At 64.0% G+C, this 25,307-nt stretch overlaps 1 protein-coding gene across 4 annotated transcripts in view; it reads left to right on the top strand.

Moving 5' to 3' along the window:
- The window catches only part of Cdh4 (cadherin 4), a 388,330-nt gene that overhangs the window by 357,401 nt on the left and 5,622 nt on the right, over positions 1–25,307 (top strand). For 3 of the 4 annotated variants that reach the window (XM_078052089.1, XM_078052087.1, XM_078052090.1), the window contains 6 exons: positions 7,838–8,023; positions 17,167–17,420; positions 17,901–18,043; positions 20,416–20,649; positions 21,561–21,794; positions 24,933–25,072. In XM_078052089.1, coding sequence (XP_077908215.1) covers positions 7,838–8,023; positions 17,167–17,420; positions 17,901–18,043; positions 20,416–20,649; positions 21,561–21,794; positions 24,933–25,072 — 1,191 coding nt within the window. The remainder of the gene's footprint in view (positions 1–7,837; positions 8,024–17,166; positions 17,421–17,900; positions 18,044–20,415; positions 20,650–21,560; positions 21,795–24,932; positions 25,073–25,307) is intronic. The other variant, XM_078052088.1, reaches the window with a different exon arrangement.

Raw genomic sequence — 25,307 nt, forward strand, 5'->3', positions numbered from 1 at the left:
GCAGCGGCCCTGCATGACAGTGGACAGTGGACACCCCTGTGGCCCATCCGCAGAGAGGGAAACGGTTGAGGGCAGCCATGCTGGTCGGGTCTGCTGGGTGGACCCGTGTGCACCTATTCAGCTTGGCCTATGGGCCCCCTGCCCAGGCACAGGGACACTGTCCTCCAGGGTTGGCACTGATGCCCAGGCTCCACTCCCTCCGGAGTCCTTCAGAGCACCAAGCCACCGCAGAGTCCCCTCTGGTGAGCCCCGTGGCTCAGGCCTGGCAGGCCTTGTTGGCCTCCTGTGCCACCCAAAGGTCTGCAGGCTTCCGACACCCTTCCCCAGCACCCTCCACAGGACTCCGCAGGCCTTGTGGGTGGGTGGCACTGCATCCCCAATCCGTCCTGCAGGCCCTGTGAGCAAGGCTGACATGAGAGGCACGTGGTCCAACCAGCTGCCTCCAAGAGGCCAAGACCAGGGCTGCAGGGGGAGGGCTCTCCTCACCCACACACGACCCCTCGCTGCGCCGACCTCCCCCTGAGGGCAGAGTGGAGAGGGACAGTGTCCATGGGACACAGCAGCACAGCCAGGAGCGCCCGCCCATCAAGCAGCCACCAAGCCCCTGAGGCGGGGCCTGGCCTCTGTGTGGGCGGGGCTTGCTGCGTCTCCATCTGTGCACCAGGACACGGGGACCCAGGTGACACACAGCCCAGAGGAAGCAGGTGGCTCTGGGCCCCAGATACTGGGCCACCAGGGGAGAGAGGGGCAGGGGCAGAGGGAGGACACCCTTCCTGGTGAGCAGGTCAGCGGTGCTGAGGAATGCTGGAAGCCCGGAGCTCCTCCCCCAGCGCCCTCCTGTGTCCTGCTGGGCCAGATGGGGTCGCAGCGCCATCTAGGGGACAGGTGCAGCTGGCCCGTGGGGGAGCAGCCAGTCCACCCTCTGACCAGGTGGGGTTGGGCGCCCCCCACAGGCTCCAGTCCTCAGACCTGCACGGGCAGTGAGGGCAGCAGGGGCCCTGCGTGCTGACCCACTAAGCCCGGCCTGGGGAAGCGCTGGTCCTCTGGCCAGGGAGGCGTCGGCTGGAGGAAAGTCCATCTCTCGGGCTGCAGTTTCTACCTGCTCTCCCCCCCAGTGGGCAGCTGTCCTCCCCACTCTGGAAGGAGACCAAGCAGAGCAGAGCCCACCCCCCGTGAGGACGCAGGGGTGCTGCTGGCCGGGGTGTCGGCCCCTCCCTGAGCAAGCTCTCCCCACACGAGAGGATCCAGGGCACCATCTACCCCCGAGCAGGAAGCCCACCTAGGTGACCTGAGCAGGGAGCAGGAGGCACGAACCTGGCATGAACCTGCCCCAGAGCAGTGCCAGGGCCGCCCGCCCCTCCGTGCTGAGGGCTCCTGCTGCCCCAGGGCAGGGGCTCGGGACAGGGCGTGGTCCCAGGGACACACCCTGCGTGGTGACAGCCAGCTGGTGTCTAGATCTTGGGGTGCAGCAGCTGTGGCTGCTCTCCCCACCCCAGGGACCCTCACTGCCCCCAGGAAGCAGCTGAGGACCATGTGGCTGTCATGGAAACCAGGTGGAAGGGGCCAGGCCAGCTCTGCGCCCCTCCAGCAGAGGGCACGAGGCGCGGGGTGCTGAGGGGTTTGGCCCAGCATGCCCACAGGAAGGGGGCGCCTGGCAGGTGGATGGGAGTGCAGGAGCCCTCGGGTGCGTGAGATGCTGAGCCCCAGCCTGTTCCCAGGTGCTCTGGAGGAGGCCTTGCTGACCTAGGAGGGCTGGGAGCTGCAGGGATGGATGGAGAGCCGGGGCCCAGGGTGGGCCTCACCTAGCTCAGCAAGAGGGCAGCCTGGGGTGGCTGGTTCTGCAGCTTGGATGGCCTGCCCGGGTCCCTCACCTGCACCTGGGCTGGACTCCACCTTCCCTGAGGCATGCCCGCCACACGGGAACCCAGGCCAGATCCCCCATCAAGGGTCCTAGTGTGGCCCGGGCATCAGTGATGGGCAGGTGGGAGGAAGGAGCTCTGTGGAGCAAGTGTCCACCCTTCTTCATGCTGGACATCAAGACAAACCCCAGGCTGTCCCTTGTCGGTCTGCCTGAGATACTCTGAGACTGGGGTTAAATCTTGTGTTTGGCCCAAGATGACACGGAGCGTCCCCCCCTCCCGAGAATCCCCACCTCCCTGCCCCCAGGGCCAAGGGTAGAGAAGCCGTTCCCTGGGATGCTGGGGCAGGGCGGGGACAAGGGGACTGTGGTCCTGACCCAGACGGACAGAGAGTCCTCGCCTTCTGCTACCAGCTCTACACGCCGTCTGCAGTGTGCCTGTCTGCAAAATCCAGGCTCAAGGTGTGACGATGTGACAGGCAGGAGCCCTGGGACACTGCCCCGTGGTGGAGAGGGTGGGGCAGGCTGGCCACACTGGCACATGCGCATCCCAGCTTCTTATCAAGCTTGATGGAGGAAGTTGGGGCTGAGAGACCCGCCCTGTTCCACTGTTTGTCTTGATGTTTAGCTGCAGATGGACGCGACACCTTAGTTTTATTTATTCATTTTCATGTGGTGCTGAGGATCAAACCCAGGGCCTCGCGAGGCCAGCGTTCCGCCTCTGAGCCCCCGCCCAGCCCCCTGTTCCTAACTGTTAATGAAGGTCATTTTCCCTCCTGCTCCAGCGGCCACTGCCCTGCCCACTGAAGCACACGGCCTGCTCTTTGTCCAGTGGCTGCCCTCCTTCCCAGGGTACTGCAGGGTCTGCTGGGGTGGACACCCCCTTCAGATGCCACCCCAGGGGTCTCCTGCTGGCCACCTCTGGGGGTCCTGGGGTGAAGCCCTGGGGCCGTGCCCCCAGCCCTGGGCAGCCGTGGAGCCCACACCAGCTGGCCTCCCTCCAGCCAGCGCCCCCACCCCAGGCGCGTTCCTGCAGTCAGGCCACCTGAGCCCCTCTCCGTCCCTCCTAGCTGTGTGGCTGATCCCTCCGAGCTCGGGGCCCACGTGAACCGAATGGTCGCTGGGCCCTCAACTTCCACACAGCGCTGGCCTCCTGCTGGGCATCCAGAGGCCTAGAGTCCTGCCCAGATGGGTCCCCAAGGGCAGGGGTTTGAGCAGTAGCCACAGCCTTTCCTGTCCTCCGCTGTGGGGAACCAGGGGCGTGGGGGAGACGCAGGCTCGTCCCTGCTGACGCCTGAAGTCCCGGGAGATGAGAGGGAGCCTGCGTGTGCTGTGGGCTGGCACTGGAGGGTCCCTTCTGGGTGAGGACAGACTGGGCCAAATGGTTCTGAGCGGGTGGGAGACCACAGTGGCCCAGTCCCTCCCAGCAGGACGTGAGGACAGGCAGACTTGAGGACCCGCAGGCTGGAGGGGTGACCGCGGTGTCGGCTCCGGGCTAACAGCAGCTGGTGCTGAGGGTTCACTCTGGTGGAGTCCTTGGTGGTCTGGCCTGCGGCCTTGGACCTGTGTCGGGGCCCGTGGTGGCGGGAGCACCTGGGGGAGAAAGGCTGCTCCTGCCCAGGGCCCGGTCCCCGCCCTCCCGAGGGCGCCCAGCCTCACGTCCTGCACAGCCCCCTCCTCGGGCTGGCCCCTCCAGCAGCACCAGGGTCTGGGGCCAGGCCTCCCGCACTGGTCTTCAGGGGACGTGATCTAAACCTCTGGGGTCTCACGGAGACGCCTCGCTCAGAGGCTGGACAGGAGTCGAGGTCTGCCCAGGAGCCTGGAGACCACGCAGCAGGGCTGTCCCCAGGGTCTGCCTGGTGCCGGGAGATGGCTGAGGTTTGGGGGCCAGAAGCACCACAGGCTGGCCTGGCACTGCCCTGGGACTGCTGGACTGGTCCAGGCCAGCTTCCACTAGTGGCCACCTTGGCACCTCAGCCTGAGAGTGAGCCCCACCTTCCAGCTCCTCCATTAAGGGCACAAACCCAGAAGAGAAATTCTGACCAGCACGGCTTTCTGAGAACAAGACGGTGGCATCTTGAAATTGGAGTGGACCTGGTGCCCCTGAGCGGGCTCAGGTGTGCGGTGCAGACCTCAGCTGCAAAGGGGTCATTGGAGCCAGTCGCCCTGAGTGCCAGCCCCCCTGAGTGCCGGCCCCCCTGAGCGCTGGCCCCCCTGAGCGCTGGCCCCTCTGAGCTGCAGGGCCAGGGGTCAGATCTCCCATCCCCACCCAATTTCGACTCCCTCCCTGACCCTCCCACCAGGCCAGAGTCCACTCCTGGGGACAGCTGTGGCCTCATGATGAGCAGGGGTGAGGGACCCAGGCCCAGCCCAGGGAGCAGGCCTGACAGAAGGCAGAGCACAGGCCCCTGTCCTCTGGGAGGGGTGGTCCCCGTGTGGGGACACAGGAAGATTCCTAGGCCTGGGGTCACCTCTCCACGGTCCTGGGATGCTCCGGGCCTGGCCCACCAAGCTGCAGGCAGGGGGAGGTGGCGATGGGTCCAGCGCGGACACTGCAGCAGACCCAGCCCCACCCTGGCCCCCACTGGCCAGTGCTGGCCTGGGTGGGTTCCAGAGCCTTCTGGGCCTCAGTTTCCTGACTGCTCCTCCTGACGGGGTGGGTGGGGAGGTGGACGGGCCTTGGGGGCGGCTGCTGGGCAGCACACTGGGCTCCCATTGCTCGTGACTCCCACGCAGCCTGCTCTGATGGAAGACGCTGCCCACTAGCCACGGCCCCGGCCCTGCCACCCCTGCCCCAGGCCCGCAGGATCCCACCCACAGACAGAGGAGGCCAGAACCCGGCCTGCAAGCTCCTCCTGGGGAAGAGCCTCAGGGCCCACACCCTGCCTGTGGACTGCAGAGGACGGAACCTCAGGAACGGAGACGTGGTGCGAGAGCCGGCATCCTGGGTGGCCAGGGCCGCTGTGCTGTGCTCATCACAGGGAGGGTCCCCAAGCTGCCACTGGGCAGAGGACCAGCAAGAAGGCCTGACCGCCCCTAAGTGCCCTGGTCACTGAGCCCAGGCTGGGCACAGCCCCTACTGCCCTTGAACGAGGGCTGTGCAGGGGAGTGGCCAGAGGACCCCGCCCACGTGAGGACCCCGGCTGGAGCGGCTGAGGCAACAAAGGCTGCAGAGGCGGCTCGGCGCCGGGGCAGTGGGGGACGGTCTCCTTGTCCCTGCTCCAGGCAGGAGAGCTGCCGTGAGGGCGCAGGCCGCCCGGGGACCAAGCCCCACTGGGAGACGTGGAGAAGGAACCTGGGGCAGAGGACTGGCCACGCTGCCCTGCGGCTCTTCCCCGAGGGGCCTGCCTGAGCTGGGACCAGGGCCTCCAGGGAGGAGACACTGCCGGGCAGCGCGGGCTCAGGGCCACTGCAGGACACCCAAGCCCATGCGAGGACTGACCTCTGCAGCTGGGGCCTGGGTGAGGGCTCCTGGAGAACACACTGTCCCCTGCAGTCCCCTCAGGCTGAGGCCCGCTCTGAGAGCAGAGCACGCTGTCCTCTGCTGTCACCCTGCAGCCACCAGCTGGCCCTGACACTGCTACCAGCAACAACAGAGGGGAAGGCGAGCAGGGGCTGGGCATTGTCACCTGGCAGGGTCCTCCTGCTCTGTAGCCCACAGGAGCCAGAGCAGGGGCAGCATGGGCCTTGCCTGTTCAGACACACTGTGTGGGGAGCCCCTGCTGCACCACTGAGAGCTGTGTGACCATGGGCAGGTTGCCCAACCTCTCTGGGTTTCCTTAACTGAATCACAGGCTCTAAGGACACTTCACCAGACAATGAAGGTGGGGCTGCTCCCCGAGCAGGTACCAGGGCCTTCCTGGGGTCCTGCCAATGTGGCACCTCGAAGGCCACTGGCCGTGAGGCAGGACACTGAGCAGGTTCTCCCTGGACCTGGCTGTGCCTCACACGCCCCCCCACCCCCAGCCCTCTGGTTGCTAAGGGGCCTCCCCTGGACTGGACAGTGGTCTCTGCTTCGAGCTGGGACTGTGCTCCAAGGGCCTCGGAGAAGCTGGGACCCCCTGCACTTGGGCCCCGTGCACTTGGGTTCTGGCTCCTCCCAGGCGGAGACCCCTTGGGGAGACCCTGGAGACCGGACACCACCTTTGCTTGCCATGGGCTGAGAGGTTCTCCCTGCACCCAGAAACCTGGACATTTAGGAAGGTGACTGAGAGGGTCCTAAGCAGGTGTCCACCAGGCCCTTCTCTGGGAACCCACGTGACTTAAATAGGCCCCTCCTGCGAACAGCACCAGGTACTGGGAGTCAGACAAGGGCAGGTCCTAAGTCATCTGGCCTCGATGTGGCTACAGAGGAGGCTAGGAATAATGAAGAGTTCAGAAGGTGCTGGAGAGCCAGGAAGCCTGACCAGTGTCCACAACACTGACCCTGGCAGCTTGAACAAAGAGAGGGCTTCATAGACAGAGGCTGAAAGGTCCTGGGAAGCATGACTTCAGGCATGGCTGTATCCAGGTTCCAACAGCATCACTAGGGCCCCTCTTCAGCCACACTTGCTCTGGACTGCTTTGTTCCCAAGCTGTGTGTGGCAGTCCCCACACACAAACCACCACACCCACCCCAACACCTGCAGGCTCCTATGGTCACAGTGTGCAGGACAGAGGCAGAAACACCAGAATTGAGTCCTGAATGGCTGCTGGGGCGAGGTGCCCACTTCTGAGCAGGCACTGAGATGGAGCCACAGGGGTCTAGAACAGGGATCTGCAGCCATTTTCTATGAAGGGCCAGAGGGTGGCCATACCGCCTCTGTGCTGGCTACTCGGCTCTGACCCTCGGTAGGAAAGGAGACAGACGAAAGTACAAGACAGGATCCGCACCAACAAACCTATTCCCCAGAGCGGCACGGGTGCGTCTGGCCCCCTGGCTTGTCCCCCTGGCTGACCACAGCCCCTGGGAAGCTCAGGCCGACAGGCCAGGACCCAGGACCGAGGTGGGAGGTCGCGGCTTTGCTCCTGCAGGACCCCTGAGGTCCCAGGCCCTCGGGAGCTGGAGGGCCGTGGCTGGGCTCTCCGTGTCCTGGGCTCCGTGTCCAGGCCACCGCGTGCATTCAAAGGCCCAGGCAGGACAGACGCAGCCCCTGCTTCAAACGTCAGTACCCATCTCAGCTCGTGGCCAGTGGCATACACGCTCACACACTCACGGGCACACTTACAGGCCTACACGCCACACCGTCTCCCTGGCTCAGGGTGCCTGGCAGGAGGGGCTGCAGCCCTCCCTGATGTGATAGGAGGAGGGGCCATGGCCCCGCGTTTGGTCACCTGTCCACAAAGGACAACCCCAAGCCCAACCCGGTGACAGGACATGGGGGACGGAAGGAGCCCAGAGATGATTCTGATTCCAGAAGCCTCTCACACCTGCCACCCATCACGGCCTTCTCCCACCTGTGAGCCCAACACGCTGTCCCATGCCCTCCCACTGTGTCTGCACTGGTCTCTGCACCCCCAGGAAAGGCTGGGCAGGGCCTGAGGCGGGGCCTGGCCCCGTGTGGGCGGGGCTTGCTGGGTCTGCATCTGTGCTCAGGAGGCGGGGCCTGGCCCCTGTGTGGGCGGGGCTTGCTGAGTCTGCATCTGTGCTCAGGAGGCGGGGCCTGGCCCCTGTGTGGGCGGGGCTTGCTGAGTCTGCATCTGTGCTCAGGAGGCGGGGCCTGGCCTTGTGTGGGCGGGGCTTGCTGAGTCTGCATCTGTGCTCAGGAGGCGGGGCCTGGCCCCTTGTGGGCGGGGCTTGCTGCATCTCCATCTGTGCACCAGGACCCAAGGCACCGCTGGCCTCTGGAGCCCTGCAGCCCACCCTCGATGCCCCACGTGCCCCCCACCCCCGTCACCCTGGCCTGGAGCGGTGGCCCAGCACCTCCCAGGTGTGACAGGAGTCCCAGGCCTCCCGGCCCCACACTGGCTTGTGATCTTCTCTTTCCTGACCTTTTACAGTTTGCAGGGGAGGTCCCTGAAAACCGGGTAGAGACGGTGGTCGCCAACCTCACCGTGATGGACCGGGACCAGCCCCACTCGGCAAACTGGAACGCCGTCTACCGCATCATCAGCGGGGACCCGTCGGGGCACTTCAGCGTCCGCACAGACCCTGTCACCAACGAGGGCATGGTCACCGTGGTGAAGGTAGGTGACTGCCCCCACACATACCCCAGGGCCACACAGAAATGAACTGGGCTCCGTGTGCCACCTCCCCGGTCACCCAGGGCTGGCCCACACCCCAGCCACCAGGGCACAACCAGCCTGCACCAAGACTCGACCTCCAGGGCTCAGCACACCCCCACAGGCCACCGTGCGTCCCCTCCCCAATGGCCACATTCCCCTGACCTCACAGAAGGCAGATCTGCCTGAAAGACTTCCCAAGCAAGCTGCCCGCGTCCAAGATGGGCCGCAGGGCACACTAGTGAGCCGGACTTCCTGAGGCCTGGAGTTTGAGTGTGTGAGTATGAGTGTTTGAGAGGGTGTGTGTGTGTGTGTGTGTGAGTGTGCGTGTGTGTGAGTGTATGTATGTGAGTGTGTGACAGTGTGTGTGAGTGTGAGTGTATGTATGTGAGTGTGACAGTGTGTGTGTGTGTGAAGGTATGTATGTGGGTGTGTATGTGACAGTGTGTGTGTGTGTGTGAATGTATGTATGTGGGTGTGTATGTGACAATGTGTGTGTGTGTGTGACTGTGTGAGTGTATGTAGAGTGTGTGTGTGAATGTTTGGCACCAGGGGTTGAACCGGGGGACGTAACCACTGAGCCACATGCGCGGCCCCTTTTATCTTTGAGAAGGCCCTCACTTTAGTGGGTGGCGAGGCTGGCTTTGACTCGCGGTCCTCCTGCCCCAGCCCCTCCAGCCGCTGGGATCCCAGGCCTGGCCACGCGCCCAGCTTCCTGTGCTTTCTGCGCGATGGAGCCCTCCACTCTTCCTCTCCCCGTGCCGTCCCTGGGTTTGGGGTCCAGGTCATAGACTAACCAAAAGGACGTGTGGTGGCTGTTCCCCTGAGGCAGGCATGAGATGTCACCCTCTGTCCCAGGGACGTCTGTAGGCCACACTGTCTCAGGGTGGCCTGGTCTGGTTTGTGTCCATTGGTGTGAGTCTGCGTCCCACGTGGGTGACCTGTGGACGCTGGTCCAGCTCCGTCGGTGGAGGCTCTTCAGCTCTGCGCTCGAGGGCGCTGTCTGCCTCCTCCAGTTTCTAAATGGCCCTCAGCCTGCCACTGCAGGAGCAGGGACCCGCCTGGCCGCGTCCTGCCTGCTCTTGTGGCGCCCGGCACCTAGGAGACGGTCGAGGTCACCCGGCACAGACAGCTGAGCAGCTGTTAACCCTGAGCAAGTGCACAGATGAAGAGGGAAAGGACGGAGTCAGCTGTGCACAGAGCAAGGACAGGTGGCACTAAGGCAAGTCCAAGGCCAGGTAAGAAAGAGGGAAAGCAAGTCTGACTGAGGCTGCATCGCTCAGAGGCTGCGCTTGGCCGACAGTGGCAGAGCCTTCACCACAGAACTGCCCAGCCTTGAGGGCTTCATTCTCTCAAACAAGAGGAGCCTGTGACATGTCAGTCAACAGAAACCCGGATCCTCTCTCTGTCGGGTCTGTTGTGCAAAGCTTTCGCCCTGTGGGGTGCCTCGTGGTCCAAAACAACTGCAAGAGCTCCAGCCAGTATAAGAATGTTACAGATAGCAGGAAAGGAAAAAAAAAAAGGCTCTTCTCCACTAAGGAGCTGTCTGGACCCTTAATAAAGGCTCCACATGAAAGGATGTCCCTTACTCTGGGCCTCTGGAAACACTTGTCATATCCTATTAGGCAGAAGGAGACACGTGGTCCTTCCTAGCCAGAAGAGATACCGAGTCAGACAGCTTGTCACTGGACACATTTCCCAAACCTCTGCTGCCAAGGACGAGGAGCGAGTGGAGACCACCAGCCGCCTCGGCCTGGGCCTGCAGGGTGAGGACGGGGTTCTCCAGACTCTTTCCCTCATGTCACGGCACCGACATGAGGTTTCCCTTTGTTTAAGACCCACATCCCAGGCAGCCGCTGAGCCCTGGTTCTGCTGAAGGCCCCCTTCGTCCCTGTCCACCTCCACTCGAAATCCCTCAGACAGACGCCCACGGGCAGCATGATGGAGCCCGGGGGCCCGGCACCCGGCCCTTTGAGCTTGGAGACTCCGGTCCGGTAGCTGAGGTGCGTGGGCCTGCTGTACCCAGAACACTGTGACCCTCATGAAGATCAAGTGCCAGGCAACCGCGGGAGCCCAGGGCCATCGGCCAGCATCCAGGCTCAGGACAAGCCTGGGCCCTGCCGGGGGCCCACGAGCAGCACAGAGCCAGCCCTCTGCCCAGAGGACGTGGTGTCCGGTGCCTGTGAGCAGGAGGCCGTGTGCCCCCACGCCTGCAGCTGGACCCCCAGGCCCCCGTCCTGCCAGGACGCGTCGCCCTCTCCACACCTGGCCTGCCCGCCCCATGTGCTCCCACCTCTGCGCCCATGGTCCAGGCTGACCTCCCTCCCCGCTGTCCTGAGCTGCCCCTGGCAGGCTGGTCATCCAGCCTGATCCCCACGGGGCACTTGGTGCTAACGTCTCCATGTAATCCAGAACATTCCACCCCTTTGACCTGTGGCGACGCCTCCACAGCTGCCCCACGGAGGGTCCCTCTTCGGGGTCCACCTGACAGCTTCCCTGTGATTGTCCACTGCACCAGCCCTTCTGCAAGGGAGCGCCCAGACCTGCTGGCCCTCCGTGGGGCAGCTGTGGCAGGGGCCCAGCAGGCATCAGGGATGCCACGGCGTCGGGCTGACCCCCTCACGGTCATCTAGGCCTGAGCAGCGGGCTCTGGTGAGGTGGGCTGCCCCCCTCAGGGCGGCCTCTGCAGCGTGAGGCTTCACCCCTCCGCCCAGCAGCCGGCCAGGTCACCACAGTGCGTCCCCGTCCACACCCGCACGGGGTGCTTCCCAGGTTGAGTTCTCACCCAGACATCCCAGGGGCTCTCCCTCTCCACAAAGGCCCTGTGTCCACTCTAGGCTCAGGCTCAAGGACACCTGCGTGGTCATGGGTGGCTCAGGGGACTCTACAGGTGTGACGGTGGGACCTGAGAGGGCAGGGCCCAGTGCAGTCAGGGGCTCCTACCAGAGGGAGGGCCAGCGTGAGGGGCGTGGGCACGAGGGTGGCATGAGAGGCAAGAGGGAGGTGGGGGACCTGCACTGCTGGCTCTGAGGACACAGGAAAGGCCAGGCATGGGCAGCCCCAGAATGGACTCACCCTGGAGCCTCTGGAAGGGGCTGGTCACCCAGTCCCTGGATTTAGCCCAGAGAGACTCTGCCCGGGGCTGGCGGAGAGCCGAGGCCTGGTGCTCCGGCCACCAGCAGGAGCGCGGTGCTCTTGAGCCCAGCAGGAAGGAGACAAAGCCCACTCCCTCACCTGCTCACGGCCCCCACACCTCCCCGAGACCCCCGCTCCCCGCGGCTGCCCCGAGGGTCCCCAGATCCTGGGCTCCCTCACAGCTGCGAAGCCCGTCTGCTGAAGATGGCCGTCACTGGGCCCAGAGCCAGGGCCTGGGGGTCTGGAGGCCGCTGCTCAGCACCACAGCAGTGGAGGGCGCCCGGGGTGCGGGGGCTTCCTACTGTCACCAGGAGGCAGGACTCCACAGAACTGTCCTCCAGACTCAGCCCTGAGGGAAGAACTGCCGGGACAGCGCCGTCCTCACCCCCCAGGAGCTGGACAGTCCACCGCCTCAGCCTCTCAGGGGCAGCGCAGGAGGGGACTGCTGTCCTCTCACTTGCTGACCGAGGGCTCTCACTGCCTGCCTCGTCCTCCTACGTCAAGATCCTGGTTCCCGACCCTAGTATGATGTGGTACACAGAATGTGAAAAATGTCACATCACATGTCACCACGCACAGCAAGAGGACCTGGCGACCAAGCCGCCACGCACAGCAAGAGGACCTGGCGACCAAGCCGCCACGCACAGCAAGAGGACCTGGCGACCAAGCCGCCACGCACAGCAAGAGGACCTGGCGACCAAGCCGCCACGCACAGCAAGAGGACCTGGCGACCAAGCCGCCACGCACAGCAAGAGGACGTGGAGACCAAGCCGCCACGCACAGCAAGAGGACGTGGAGACCAAGCCGCCACGCACAGCAAGAGGACGTGGAGACCAAGGCACCACGCACAGCAAGAGGACCTGGCGACCAAGCCGCCACGCACAGCAAGAGGACCTGGCGACCAAGTCACCATGCACAGCACAAGGGCCACAGAGTGTGGGATGTCTCTGCAGCTATTTTTGGCCACAGAGCAGGTCCCATGGTGACCCTGGTCTCCCAGCACTGGGCAGCTGGCTCACAGTGGACTTGCCCGTTTAGGAGCTGGCTCTTCGTCTAAGCCCTGAGAAGGCGAGGCCCCTACTCCAAGGCCAGGCTGCCACAGGCAGGGGCCGCCCACCAAGCCAGCCACGGCCCCGCAGGCTCTGCTGTACCCGGCCAAGGGTCTCACTGCGACCGACACGTGGAAAGTGGTCTTCCTGCCCCTCCACCAGAGCCCCACACTGTGCCAGCTGCCTCTCACCCACAGTGGACCTGGCAGCTGCCCACCTTGGGGAGTGGGGACTGGACGTCCACTTGTGGCTCGTTCTGGAAAAGAGAGGTTTCTCCTGGTCGGGGTTCTGGGGGTGCCATTGATGTCACATCTAGTGACAACCTTCTTGCTGGCAGTCCCTGGGCGCTCAGGGGAAGACAGGCAGCAGGTCTCAGTCCTGGTGATGGTACCCAGCCCTAGTCACCTGGACAGGCAGCAGGTCTCAGTCCTGGTGATGGTCCCCAGCCCTAGTCACCTGGACAGGCAGAAGGTCTCAGTCCTGGTGATGGTACCCAGCCCTAGTCACCTGGACAGGCAGCAGGTCTCAGTCCTGGTGATGGTACTCAGTCCTAGTCACCTGGACAGACAATGGGTCTCAGTCCTGGTGATGGTACCCAGCCCTAGTCACCTGGACAGGCAGCAGGTCTCAGTCCTGGTGATGGTACTCAGTCCTAGTCACCTGGACAGGCAGCGGGTCTCAGTCCTGGTGATGGTACCCAGCCCTAATCACCTGGACAGGCAGCAGGTCTCAGTCCTGGTGATGATACCCAGCCCTAGTCACCTGGACAGGCAGCGGGTCTCAGTCCTGGTGAAGGCACCCAGCCCTAGTCACCTGGAAAGGCAGCGGGTCTCAGTCCTGGTGATGGTACCCAGTCCTAATCACCTCCATAGGCAGAAGGTCTCAGTCCTGGTGATGGTACTCAGCCATAATCATGTGGACAGGCAGCAGGTCTCAGTCCTGGTGATGGTACTCAGCCCTAGTCACCTGTATAGGCAGCGGGTCGAAGTCCTGGTGATGGTACCCAGCCCTAGTCACCTGGACAGGCAGCGGATCTCAGTCTTGGTGATGGTACCCAGCCCTAATCACCTGAACAGGCAGCAGGTCTCAGTCCTGGTGATGGTCCCCAGCCCTAGTCACCTGGACAGGCAGCAGGTCTCAGTCCTGGTGATGATACCCAGCCCTAGTCACCTGGACAGGCAGCGGGTCTCAGTCTTGGTGATGGTACCCAGCCCTAATCACCTGGACAGGCAGCAGGTCTCAGTCCTAGTGATGGTCCCCAGCCCTAGTCACCTGGACAGGCAGTGGGTCTCAGTCCTGGTGATGATACCCAGCCCTAGTCACCTGGACAGGCAGCGGGTCTCAGTCTTGGTGATGGTACCCAGCCCTAATCACCTGGACAGGCAGCAGGTCTCAGTCCTAGTGATGGTCCCCAGCCCTAGTCACCTGGACAGGCAGTGGGTCTCAGTCCTGGTGATGGTACTCAGCCCTAGTAACCTGGACAGGCAGCGTGTCTCAGTCCTGGTGATGGTACTCAGTCCTAGTCACCTCCAAAGGCAGCAGGTCTCAGTCCTGGTGATGGTACTCAGCCCTAGTCACCTGGACAGGCAGCAGGTCTCAGTCCTGGTGATGGTACCCAGACCTAGTCACCTGTATAGGCAGCGGGTCGAAGTCCTGGTGATGGTACTCAGCCCTAGTCACCTGGACAGGCAGCGGGTCTCAGTCCTGGTGATGGTACCCAGCCCTAGTTAGTCACCTGGACAGGCAGCGGGTCTCAGTCCTGGTGATGGTACCCAGTCCTAATCACCTCCATAGGCAGAAGGTCTCAGTCCTGGTGATGGTACTCAGCCCTAATCACATGGACAGGCAGCAGGTCTCAATCCTGGTGATGGTACCCAGCCCTAGTCACCTGGACAGGCAGCAGGTCTCAGTCGTGGTGATGGTACTCAGTCCTAGTCACCTGGACAGGCAGCAGGTCTCAGTCCTGGTGATGGTCCCCAGCCCTAGTCACCTGGACAGGCAGCAGGTCTCAGTCCTGGTGATGATACCCAGCCCTAATCACCTGGACAAGCAGCGGGTCTCAGTCCTGGTGATGGTCCCCAGCCCTAGTCACCTGGACAGGCAGCAGGTCTCAGTCCTGGTGATGATACCCAGCCCTAGTCACCTGGACAGGCAGCAGGTCTCAGTCCTGGTGATGGTACTCAGTCCTAATCACCTGGACAGGCAGCAGGTCTCAGTCCTGGTGATGGTGCCCAGTCCTAGTCACCTGGACAGGCAGCGGGTCTCAGTCCTGGTGATGGTACCCAGCCCTAGTCACCTGGACAGGCAGCGGGTCTCAGTCCTGGTGATGGTACCCAGCCCTAGTCACCTGGACAGGCAGCGGGTCTCAGTCCTGGTGATGGTACCCAGCCCTAGTCACCTGGACAGGCAGCGGATCTCAGTCTTGGTGATGGTACCCAGCCCTAATCACCTGAACAGGCAGCAGGTCTCAGTCCTGGTGATGGTACTCAGCCCTAGTCACCTGGACAGGCAGCAGGTCTCAGTCCTGGTGATGATACCCAGCCCTAGTCACCTGGACAGGCAGCGGGTCTCAGTCTTGGTGATGGTACCCAGCCCTAATCACCTGGACAGGCAGCAGGTCTCAGTCCTAGTGATGGTCCCCAGCCCTAGTCACCTGGACAGGCAGTGGGTCTCAGTCCTGGTGATGGTACTCAGCCCTAGTAACCTGGAGAGGCAGCGTGTCTCAGTCCTGGTGATGGTACTCAGTCCTAGTCACCTCCAAAGGCAGCAGGTCTCAGTCCTGGTGATGGTACTCAGCCCTAGTCACCTGGACAGGCAGCAGGTCTCAGTCCTGGTGATGGTACCCAGCCCTAATCACCTGGACAGGCAGCGGGTCTCAGTCCTTGTGATGATACCCAGCCCTAATCACCTGGACAGGCAGCGGGTCTCAGTCCTGGTGATGGTACCCAGCCCTAGTCACCTGGACAGACAATGGGTCTCAGTCCTGGTGATGGTACCCAGCCCTAGTCACCTGGACAGGCAGCAGGTCTCAGTCCTGGTGATGGTACCCAGCCCTAGTCACCTGGACAGGCAGCGGATCTCAGTCTTGGTGATGGTACCCAGCCCTACTCACCTGGACAGGCAGAAGGTCTCAGTCCTGGTGATGGTACCCAGCCCTAGTCACCTGGACAGGCAGCGGATCTCAGTCTTGGTGATGGTACCCAGCCCTAATCACCTGAACAGGCAGCAGGTCTCAGTCCTGGTGATGGTACCCAGCCCTAGTCACCTGGACAGGCAGCGGGTCTCAGTCTTGGTGATGGTACCCAGCCCTAATCACCTGGACAGGCAGCAGGTCTCAGTCCTAGTGATGGTCCCCAGCCCTAGTCACCTGGACAGGCAGTGGGTCTCAGTCCTGGTGATGGTACTCAGCCCTAGTAACCTGGACAGGCAGCAGGTCTCAGTCCTGGTGATGGTACTCAGTCCTAGTCACCTCCAAAGGCAGCAGGTCTCAGTCCTGGTGATGGTACTCAGCCCTAGTCACCTGGACAGGCAGCAGGTCTCAGTCCTGGTGATGGTACCCAGCCCTAATCACCTGGACAGGCAGCGGGTCTCAGTCCTTGTGATGATACCCAGCCACCTGGACAGGCAGCGGGTCTCAGTCCTGGTGATGGTCCCCAGCCCTAGTCACCTGGACAGACAATGGGTCTCAGTCCTGGTGATGGTACCCAGCCCTAGTCACCTGGACAGGCAGCAGGTCTCAGTCCTGGTGATGGTACCCAGCCCTACTCACCTGGACAGGCACCGGGTCTCAGTCCTGGTGATGATACTCAGTCCTAATCACCGGGATAGGCAGCAGGTCTCAGTCCTGGTGATGGTACCCAGCCCTACTCACCTGGACAGGCAGCGGGTCTCAGTCCTGGTGATGGTACTCAGTCCTACTCACCTGGTCAGACCCCACTGAACACCACAGGTGGGTGAGGCTGCACCTTCTGGGTGCCTCACAAAGGGGACGGGACTCTGACTCCCGTCCCTGGTGGGTGGACGGCGTCCCGGCCACAGCAGAGATGGTGTCTGTCCGTCCCTTGCTGGGCCGTGGGCTGCCTCCCCTGAGGCGGATGCAGGTCCTCCCGTGGTGTGGGCTGCAGTTCCCGGGAGCCTGCCGGAGCTCTGATCCCACGGCCTCCTGTGACCTCGGCCTCCCCGGGTGAAGGAGGGTGAGCAGGCTCCAGGGGCCTGCCTCCCATCGAGGCCCGGCCTCCAGAGTGCTGGGAACGGTTCTCGCACCAGGGCCCTGCTGTGCGGCGTCCCCACACCCTCATGGCGGGGCCAGTGGACAGAGAGGTGGCTGTGGCTCAGTGGTCATAGTCCCCAGGACTGAGGGAAAAGCCAGCAGCTGTGTTCCCTGCGAGCCCTGGGACAGGGGCCCGAGGTCCCGTGTGAGCAGGGCCATGTCCCGGAAAGGCTCGGGGGGTGTCACTGCCCGCCTCTCAGTCTGCCAGCCCCTGGGGCCCCCGCTCGTCCGGCCTGCTCACGGCCTCCTTCCGTGTCCACGGGCCCCTGCCTTTCTCCCAAGACAGTGTCCCCGCGAGACTTTAACTGAATCACATCTGCAAAGACCTGGTTCCAAACAAGGGCCATCACAAGGGACATGCCACTCGGGGGCACCCACACCGGGGACTCCATGCTAGGCCTGAGGGATCAGAGCGGGCGTGGGCCTTCCCAGAACCAGGTGACAGCCTGGGAGGGGTCTTCTGCCGGGTCCCCGACCCAGCTTCAGCCTCAGCATGGCAGGGGCGGGCTGGGGGTCCTTTCCCTGGGCCCTCGGTCCTCCCCTTGCCCAGCCCCCAAGGGGCCTAGGAGACAGGCCCCAGGAGCAGCCCTGGGGCCGGGACAGGGACAGGGAAGGGCGGTACGTGGAGCGCCAGCTCACCCCCTTCCTTGCAGGCCGCAGACTACGAGCTGAACAGGGCCTTCATGCTGACGGTGATGGTGTCCAACCAGGCGGCCCTGGCCAGCGGGATCCAGATGTCCTTCCAGTCCACGGCAGGGGTGACCATCTCGGTCACCGACATCAACGAGGCGCCCTACTTCCCGTCCAACCACAAGCTCATCCGCCTGGAGGAGGGCGTGCCGGCGGGCACCGCGCTCACCACCTTCTCCGCCGTGGACCCTGACCGCTTCATGCAGCAAGCCGTGAGGTGGGTCTGCAGCAGCCGCTGCCCCCCGGGCTCCTGTTTTCTACCCTAAGTCCCCAAGCCCAGGAGGGGGGGCTGGGGGAGCCCTGACCACGCGGGGCCACAGCAGCCCTGGGACCCTGACGCCCGCAGGCTCAGAGCAGCAGGCTCCTCCAGGGGGACGCTGGCCCAGGCAGGGGAGGCCTGGACGGCCGGGCCCAATCCTGGCTTCGTCCCCAGAAGCCATGTGACGGGGCGCCTCTTACTCTGTCCCTCAGTGTCCCCACCTGGGGAGGAAGAGAGGGCCTGCCCCCTGGGGTCCTGAGGGGCCAGGCCGCCCACCGTAGCAGGAGCAGTGTGCCTGAGCTGCCCCCGTCCACCTGCTGCGGGTGGCCAGGCGCTCACAGCCCCCAGGCGACCCCCGGGGACACACGGGACGCAGGCTGGCGCAGGGCCCACCCCTGGGAGCCCCGCCGGCCCCCCTCAGCTCCCCACGCCCTGCAGGTACTCCAAGCTCTCGGACCCCGCCAACTGGCTGCACATTAACGCCTCCAACGGTCAGATCACCACGGCCGCCGTCCTGGACCGCGAGTCCCTCTACATCAGAAACAACGTCTACGAGGCCACCTTCCTGGCTGCCGACAACGGTGAGCCCCTCCAGGAGGCCATGCTGCGGGAGGAGGACGCTGCTCAGGGCCCGGGGCCCGGGGGCTGGCACGAGGCAGGAGGCCCGTCTGCGGCCTCGCCCCGGACAGGCCCCCGCCCTGCCCCATCGTTCCCCCTGCTGTTGCCTCCGCGTCCCTCCCGCAGGCTGGCCCTCGATCCCTCGGGACCGGGAGTCAGGATCAAGCAGTCGGCTGCGTGGCCGCCCCCGCCCGTCCCTGCCGAGCCCCCCACCCCACGAGCCATTGCTCAGCCTCCCACCTTGACCCTTCCAGAGTTCAGCCAGAAGTGAGCCCAGGAAGGAGGGCGGCCAGGACCCCAGACAGGCCATGGAGCAGAGGACCCCAGGGTCTGGACAGGAGGGGCACCTGGAGCCGGGGTTTCCGAGGGCCACGGCCAGGCCTCCAGGTGCTGGGCTTGCAGCCAGAGGCCGCCCAGGCCCCACAGCACCTCCACAGCCAGCTGGGTGCCTCTGGGGCCAGTCCCTGCAGAGATGGAAGGGGTAGGAGTGGACGTCCTGTCCAGGGCAGCCGCTCCCGATGGGAAGAGAACTGCACTCTCTGAGGCACAGAGAGTCCAGTTCTCTTCCCATCGGGAGAGGCTGCCCTGTGAAATGGGGGAGCTACCAACTCCGAGAGTCAGATAAGTAGTCACCCACCGCACGGGACAGGCAGGCCAGCGAGTGACGGCCAGCTCTGCTCTTCCTGCTGCCGCTCTCCTGGTCCTGACCACCCGGGGGCCGCTGCTCAGCAGTGGGCAAACCAGACCAGAGCCCCTGGCAGAGCAGCGGCCTGAGAGTCGGCCAGCCAGGGCCAGGTGCCGCGCAGGACCACAGCGCCCACGGCCCAGGCGGGTGTGGCCAGCCTCCTGTACTCACCGCGCCCAGCACGGGGTCCTCCAGCCCCCGCCACACATTCCAACAAACCAGCCGTGGGCAGGGCCGGGCGGGCACCCCAGCCTTCTGAGACTCCAGGGGGACCAGCCCCTCGGAAGGGCACTCGCCTGCCACGTCCAGCCGAGGGATGCTGGGGATCGGAGCCTTCTCCATGGACAGTGACAGCCCAGGTGACACTGGGGCTCTGATTCCTTCATTAAAAGAAAGCAAAATGGAAGTTGGGGGCTACCCAGCCGTCTCCACCCCAGCAGGCAACTAAAGTCACCAGGTAGTTTCACACAGAGAAGCACAACAAGGAAACAGGGCGGGGACGAGGCCAGTGGCTCGTCTGGATGAGGACCTGCCCTGGGAAAGACCTGTGTGACCAGAGGGAGAACCCAAGAGAAGAGGCAGTGGGAGAGGAGTGTCCCAAAGTCAGGAAAAGGACGTGCAAAGGCCCAGAGGCAGGACCTATGTACGTGCTGGTGGTTCTGAGAACACTGAGCAGCCAAAACTTAACACCAAGAGCAGTGGACCCAAAGCCGGCTACAGCAAGCCAGAGTCAGTGCCTGCCCTGCCGGCCACCCCACGCTGGGCTCAGGAGTCCCCGGTCCTCACCTACCACAGCTTGAGCCCTGAGGCTTCGGTCAGAGAGGAGGGGCACAACCTGGGGACAGGATGTGGGGGCTCCCAGGGGAGGCCGGGCAGCAGGCCGCAGCAGGAACTCTGCCGTGAACAGATCCTCTGCGCCTCTCCTGGGGACCGGTCCAGAGGCCTGCACTGCGCTGCCGGGCTTCCCCGCCTTGACCTCTGCTGGTGGGGACCAGGAGTGGCCACCTGGAGGCAGGTCAGGGTGAGGACGCTGCAGCCTCCATGTCTGAGGAGCGCACGGCCTCTCTGTCCCGGATCCTGGCCTGCAGGTGCCCGTCAGCCCCTCCAGCCTGGGCCGCGGCCGGGCTGGACTCTGGGCTCACAGAGCACCCCCGCCACTCCAAGGCCAGGGGAAAGAGAGGCCTCTGTGGAGTCCGCCTCCACCCAGAGCTCATCTGGGGAGCCTCCACGTCCTTCCCAGGGACAGTTAGTGCCCTTGTGCACTGTGGCCAGGTGTCGGAGCCCTGCTGACAGGCAGGAAACGCAGGAGAGCCAGCAACAGCTGGACAGGGTCAGAGGGCAGGCCTCGGGCACCTTGCAGAGCCCTGGCAGCCCCAGAAGGAAGCAGGGTCCCCAGGGCACAGCTGAGCTATCGGGCACTCCTGTGGCTGGTCAGGGGAGGGTGTGCGGGAGAGCCTGTGTGCGCTGCCCTGGGGCCTGTGTGGCCCTGGCTTCCCGCAAGTGGAGGGTGTGGTGCAGCTGGGGGGCTGGGCTGCGTCTGCCTGAGGGCCTGCGTCTCTGGTGTGCTGTGGGCGGCTGCCTGTGCGCTGTCCTGGTGGGGCCTGATCCCAGGTGGCCTGGCCCCCCGTGGTCACCACACCTGTCCTTCAGGGATCCCCCCGGCCAGCGGCACTGGGACTCTGCAGATCTACCTCATCGACATCAACGACAACGCGCCCGAGCTGCTGCCCAAGGAGGCACAGATCTGCGAGAAGCCAGGCCTCAACGCCATCAACATCACCGCGGCCGACGCCGACGTGGACCCCAACGTCGGCCCCTACGTCTTCGAGCTGCCCTTCGTCCCCGCCACGGTGCGGAAGAACTGGACCATCACCCGCCTCAACGGTGAGCCCCGGGGCCAGCACCGCGGGAGAACCAGAGCCTGGGGTACAGGCCCAGGGACCACCTGCCCGCGAGAGCAAGCAGCGCAGGTGGGGGGTCCTCCTGGAGGACACTGCTGCCCTTGCCCTCCACGCAGCGCCCGGCCAAGGCTGCCTGCTCCACCCCGTGAGGCCCCAGCAGTGTCCAGGCACCGGCCACTCCCTGTGCCCATGTCAGTTGGTCAGACCTGGCTGCCGAGTCTCCCTGGGACCCCTCCCCAGAAGTGGGCTGGTGCAGCCTGGGCCCAGGGCCTGCTCCCCGTCCCTCACCAACCCAGAATACTATTGCTTTTAAAAGCATTTTGTTTATTCCACCACCTCTCCTGACTGCCAGGGGAAATCTTTTCAAATTCACGTTGCTGCTGTTCTGTGCGTGGTCTGTTCAATGCCTTTGCCTGCTTCTCTCTGGGTAGGTTTTTCCTGATTGATTTGATAAAACTCTTTACATATTCAGGAAATCGTCTTCATCCTCCACGCTTCGAGAGACTTTTCCTTGCATTGCCAAAGCCTTTAATGTAATGGTGTGGCGTAGTGTGTGTGTGTGTGTGTGTGTGTGTGTGTGTGTGTGCGGGCGTGTGTGTGTGTGGCGTAGTGTGTGTGTGTGTGTGCATGCATGTGTGTGTGCACACGTGTGTGTGGCGTAGTGTGTGTGTGTGTGTGTGTGCACATGTGTGGGGGGGCGTAGTGTGTGTGTGTGTGTGTGTGTGTGTGGCATAGTGTGTGTGTGTGTGTGTGTGTGTGTGTGTGCACGTGCACATGTCCTTGCTGACCGAATGGATATCTGAGGTTCCACACCACAGCCTGGGTGTCCCCTCAGAAGGGCTGCTGGACAGGGGCCTGGCCATGAGCTGGACGTCTCCCATTGCTCTGTGCCAGGTGACTACGCCCAGCTGAGCCTGCGCATCCTGTACCTGGAGGCGGGGATGTACGATGTCCCTATCACCGTCACCGACTCCGGGAACCCCCCCCTGTCCAACACCTCCGTCATCAAGGTCAAGGTGTGCCCGTGTGACGAGAACGGTGACTGCACCACTGTGGGCGCCGTGGCAGCAGCCGGGCTGGGCACAGGCGCCATCGTGGCTATCCTCATCTGCATCATCCTCCTGCTGAGTGAGTGCAGCCGCCCACCAGGGGCCTCGGGGGCGGAGGCGAGTCCAGGGCCGCACCCCTCACTCCGCCTCCTCCCACCTGAGCTGGGACTGGGGGGAATTGGGACCTCCTGTTCCTGTCAGGGCCAGTGCAGGTCGGGCTTGATCCAGCAACTCAGGGGACCTAGCTGCTCTCCAGCACCCACTCTGCCTCCCAGAGCCCCTGCACCTGAGACTGCTCCCCACTATGAGGAACACCCTCACCTACCCACACCCAGAGAATGGGCTCACACAAGGTACAGCTAAAAAAGCGGGACTCTAGTGACAATCTTACAAGATCGGGTGCCTGGAGGTCAGGCACTCCAGAGCGGCTCTCCGGAGCGCAAGGCCCTGTCCCCAGGTGGTCATGGCTGAGTACATGTGGAGCACAGTCTTCCTGCTCACCTGGGTGCTCCGTCCCCTGTGGGCTACTGACAGAGGTGCCCATGGTCGCCCACGTCCCTCAGCCCTCTGTGGCTGACCCCTCACGGCTCCCGCTTCCTTACCTAAGTCACTGCTTCGTCACGAGGGTCTCTCAGTTGGTCAGGCCGACCCGCCCACCTCCTGCGTCAAGGGCTGCTCAGGGGACGGCCTCGGATCTGCCACGTCCACGTCCCCTCCGGCCGCCTTCTTCCTTCCGATCACACTTCGGCCACTACATCCTGAACGTGGCTGCCACCTTCTGTTTCTCCCACTGCAGCCCCGGTGCCCGTGGGCAGCTCCCATGAATGCTGGGAGTTGTCGATGGTCCATCCAGAGTCTCAGGGCTCTGATTGGATGGGCTCAGGTCACAAGGCCACACTGGAACCAATCATCAACCAGGGAACAGAGTGGGTGCTGGCTGCTCCCAGGTCACGTGGTCAGGAGTCCTGCGTCTCCTGCTGCCCAGATGGCCCCACACAGGACTGAGATTGTGAGGAAGGGGAGGGTATGTAGGAAGGCCCCAGGTGGCCCCTGCTCCCACCCTGGTCCACCACAGCCCAGGGACCGTGGGAGAGGGCAGGGAGGACTGAGCAGGGGTCTTGCCCCCTGTCCATGTCACATCCCGGTCAGAGGTCTCCACATGCTGGAACGTCCAGGAGCCAGGCATCAGGTCCCACCCTGGCCTCCTGCCCCCAGGCACCAAAGAGAGTCACATCCAAGGATGTCCCAGCTCTGAGGCCTCCGCCATTTTTCCCATCTGTTGACCGCCCTGGACTCGGGTTTTGTTGCAGGGCTTAGGTTGACTGCCCTTGTCAGGGTGATGCACTTGGTCCTGTGGGAGCTGCCCACAGAGGGGCACAGCTGGGTGGGGGGCACCTGTTCCTCTGAAGAGCTGGCCAAGGAGTGGCCCCACTGCCCAGAGCACCCATGTGGACAGTGGAGAGTGAGGCCCAACTCACCCAGGAGCCCGGCCTCAGGGAGGCTGCCTGGCTGCTTCTCCAGGCTGCTGCCCTGGGCCAGCGTCTGCCAGCTCAGGGCAGGGCACCTAGGGCTCTGCCTCCTCTTCCCACAGCCCTCCATCTGGCCCCTGGGTGGACACACCCGAGGCCCTGGCTGCAGAGGAGCTGCCTCTGAGCTCCTCAGGATCAGCCACTCACACAGTGGGGTCCACCCTCGCTCTCTAGTTTCCTGTCACCACAATGTGGGCCTGTCGTGGACCCCTGGCCACCACTCCGCCCTCTGCCACCTCAGGAAACACTGTCCTTCCCTCAGAGCCGACACACAGCTTCAGAGCCCGACTGTCACGGGCTCAGCAGCCACACCAAGGACTCAACTTGCCTTCCGCAGGTCCAGGGGTCCCTGCACCCGCCTCACTGTCCCCTGGACAGTGTGGCCATTGCCCATCACTTCTGGGTCTCAGTCTCCCATCTGTGGAAAAGTCAGGTGACAGGAGCTGCAGGGGGCGGAGGAGTGACCACGTGTGCCTGAGGACCTGGGCAGTGCAGCCCTGCCAGAGCCCACACCCAGCAGACCCCGGACACAGATACCGAGCGCAGGGGACAGGCGCGGCAGGCTCTTCCCAAGGGTCTGGAGACGCACAGGAGTAGTGAGGGGCGCGGGGCCTGGCACAGACCCCAGAGGGCAGAGGGGAGGCCAATGTGGGTGGGGAGAGAGATGTCCACAGTGTGGGTTTGTCCTGAAGCACCGAGCAGCACCAGTTCCTTTGGGTGGTGGGAGAGCCCCCAGCCTGCTCCCCCAGTTACCCCTCGGTGCTGGGTGGGCTGGGTCAGAGTGACCCCCTGCCAGGTTGGCACCCTCCCCGTCCCCTTCCCATCGGGAGAAACCCCTCTCCCTCACCGACTCCCGCCCAGACCCTCAGTGCCCACAAACCCTCCCTTCCACCTCCTTTTCCAACTTCACACTCTTCCTATGCAGAAGACGGGTGGTCAGAGGACCTGTGGGTGGGCCCCTCAGCTCCGCCCCGTACCCCTGGGGGGCAAGGTGTGTGCGAGGCGGGGCCTCCTGTGGGCTGCAGGTGGAAGGGAAGGAAGTGCAGCCAGCCCTCTGCATCCCCGCCTCTGCACCCCTGGGCCCCACTAACTGCAGATCAGAAATGTTCAGGAAAACCCCATCAGGGTCAGGCTGAGCCCCTGTGGCCGCGCTCTCCACCATCATCCCCGAGGGGCACAGTGTAACGGCTACCCACCGGGCATTCACACCGTGCCAGGCTTCATGCCATCTGGAGCCGGTTGGCAATGCCCGGAAGGGCTGATGGGCTCTGGGCAGACACTCCACCACTTCACAGAGGGATGAGCGTTGTGGTTTGGATGGTCACAGGGTGGGGTCCCCGGAGCTAGCGCTGGAACACACTCACGGGCACAGGAGGTCCCACTCGCATGTGCACACTGCACCTGGGAGACACACCCAAACACTAGTGTGCACCATGGCCTGCACAACCCAACACGCCTCCACACAGGGGCACGTGCGTGTGCACTCGTGTAGACATGCATGGAACACGCACGCGCCCGACCACACGGTGCTCACGAGCTCCACATGCAGATGACACCCTCACACACCAGACACACAGGCGCTTGTGCATGTGGAGGGTGAGCACACGGGCTGGTGCCTCTGCACACCGCATGCAGTGTGCGCCTCCTGCGCACAGCTGCACCCTGCTCACGGCGCTGCGCCCCCACAGCCATGGTCCTGCTGTTTGTGGTGTGGATGAAGCGGCGGGAGAAGGAGCGACACACCAAGCAGCTGCTCATCGACCCCGAGGACGACGTGCGGGACAACATCCTCAAGTACGACGAGGAGGGCGGAGGCGAGGAGGACCAGGTCAGAGCGCCAGCCGCCGGCACCTCCGCTGGTGCCTCAGGCAGCAGCAGGGGACTCTCAGCTCCCTCCCTGGTGCCTCCCCCAGGCCTCTCTGGCCCTGGGCTGAGCCGGGCAGCCTGCACCCACCTGGTCCTCCATGAGCAGACCTGCACCTACCTGTGTCCTCCCTGTCATCCTCCTCCTCCCTCCAGCCGCCAACCCCAGCCCAGTGCTGCCCTGAGCCCTACAGAAGAGG

This window comes from Ictidomys tridecemlineatus, chromosome 5 (assembly GCF_052094955.1).
Source record: "Ictidomys tridecemlineatus isolate mIctTri1 chromosome 5, mIctTri1.hap1, whole genome shotgun sequence".
Taxonomy (NCBI): domain Eukaryota; kingdom Metazoa; phylum Chordata; class Mammalia; order Rodentia; family Sciuridae; genus Ictidomys; species Ictidomys tridecemlineatus.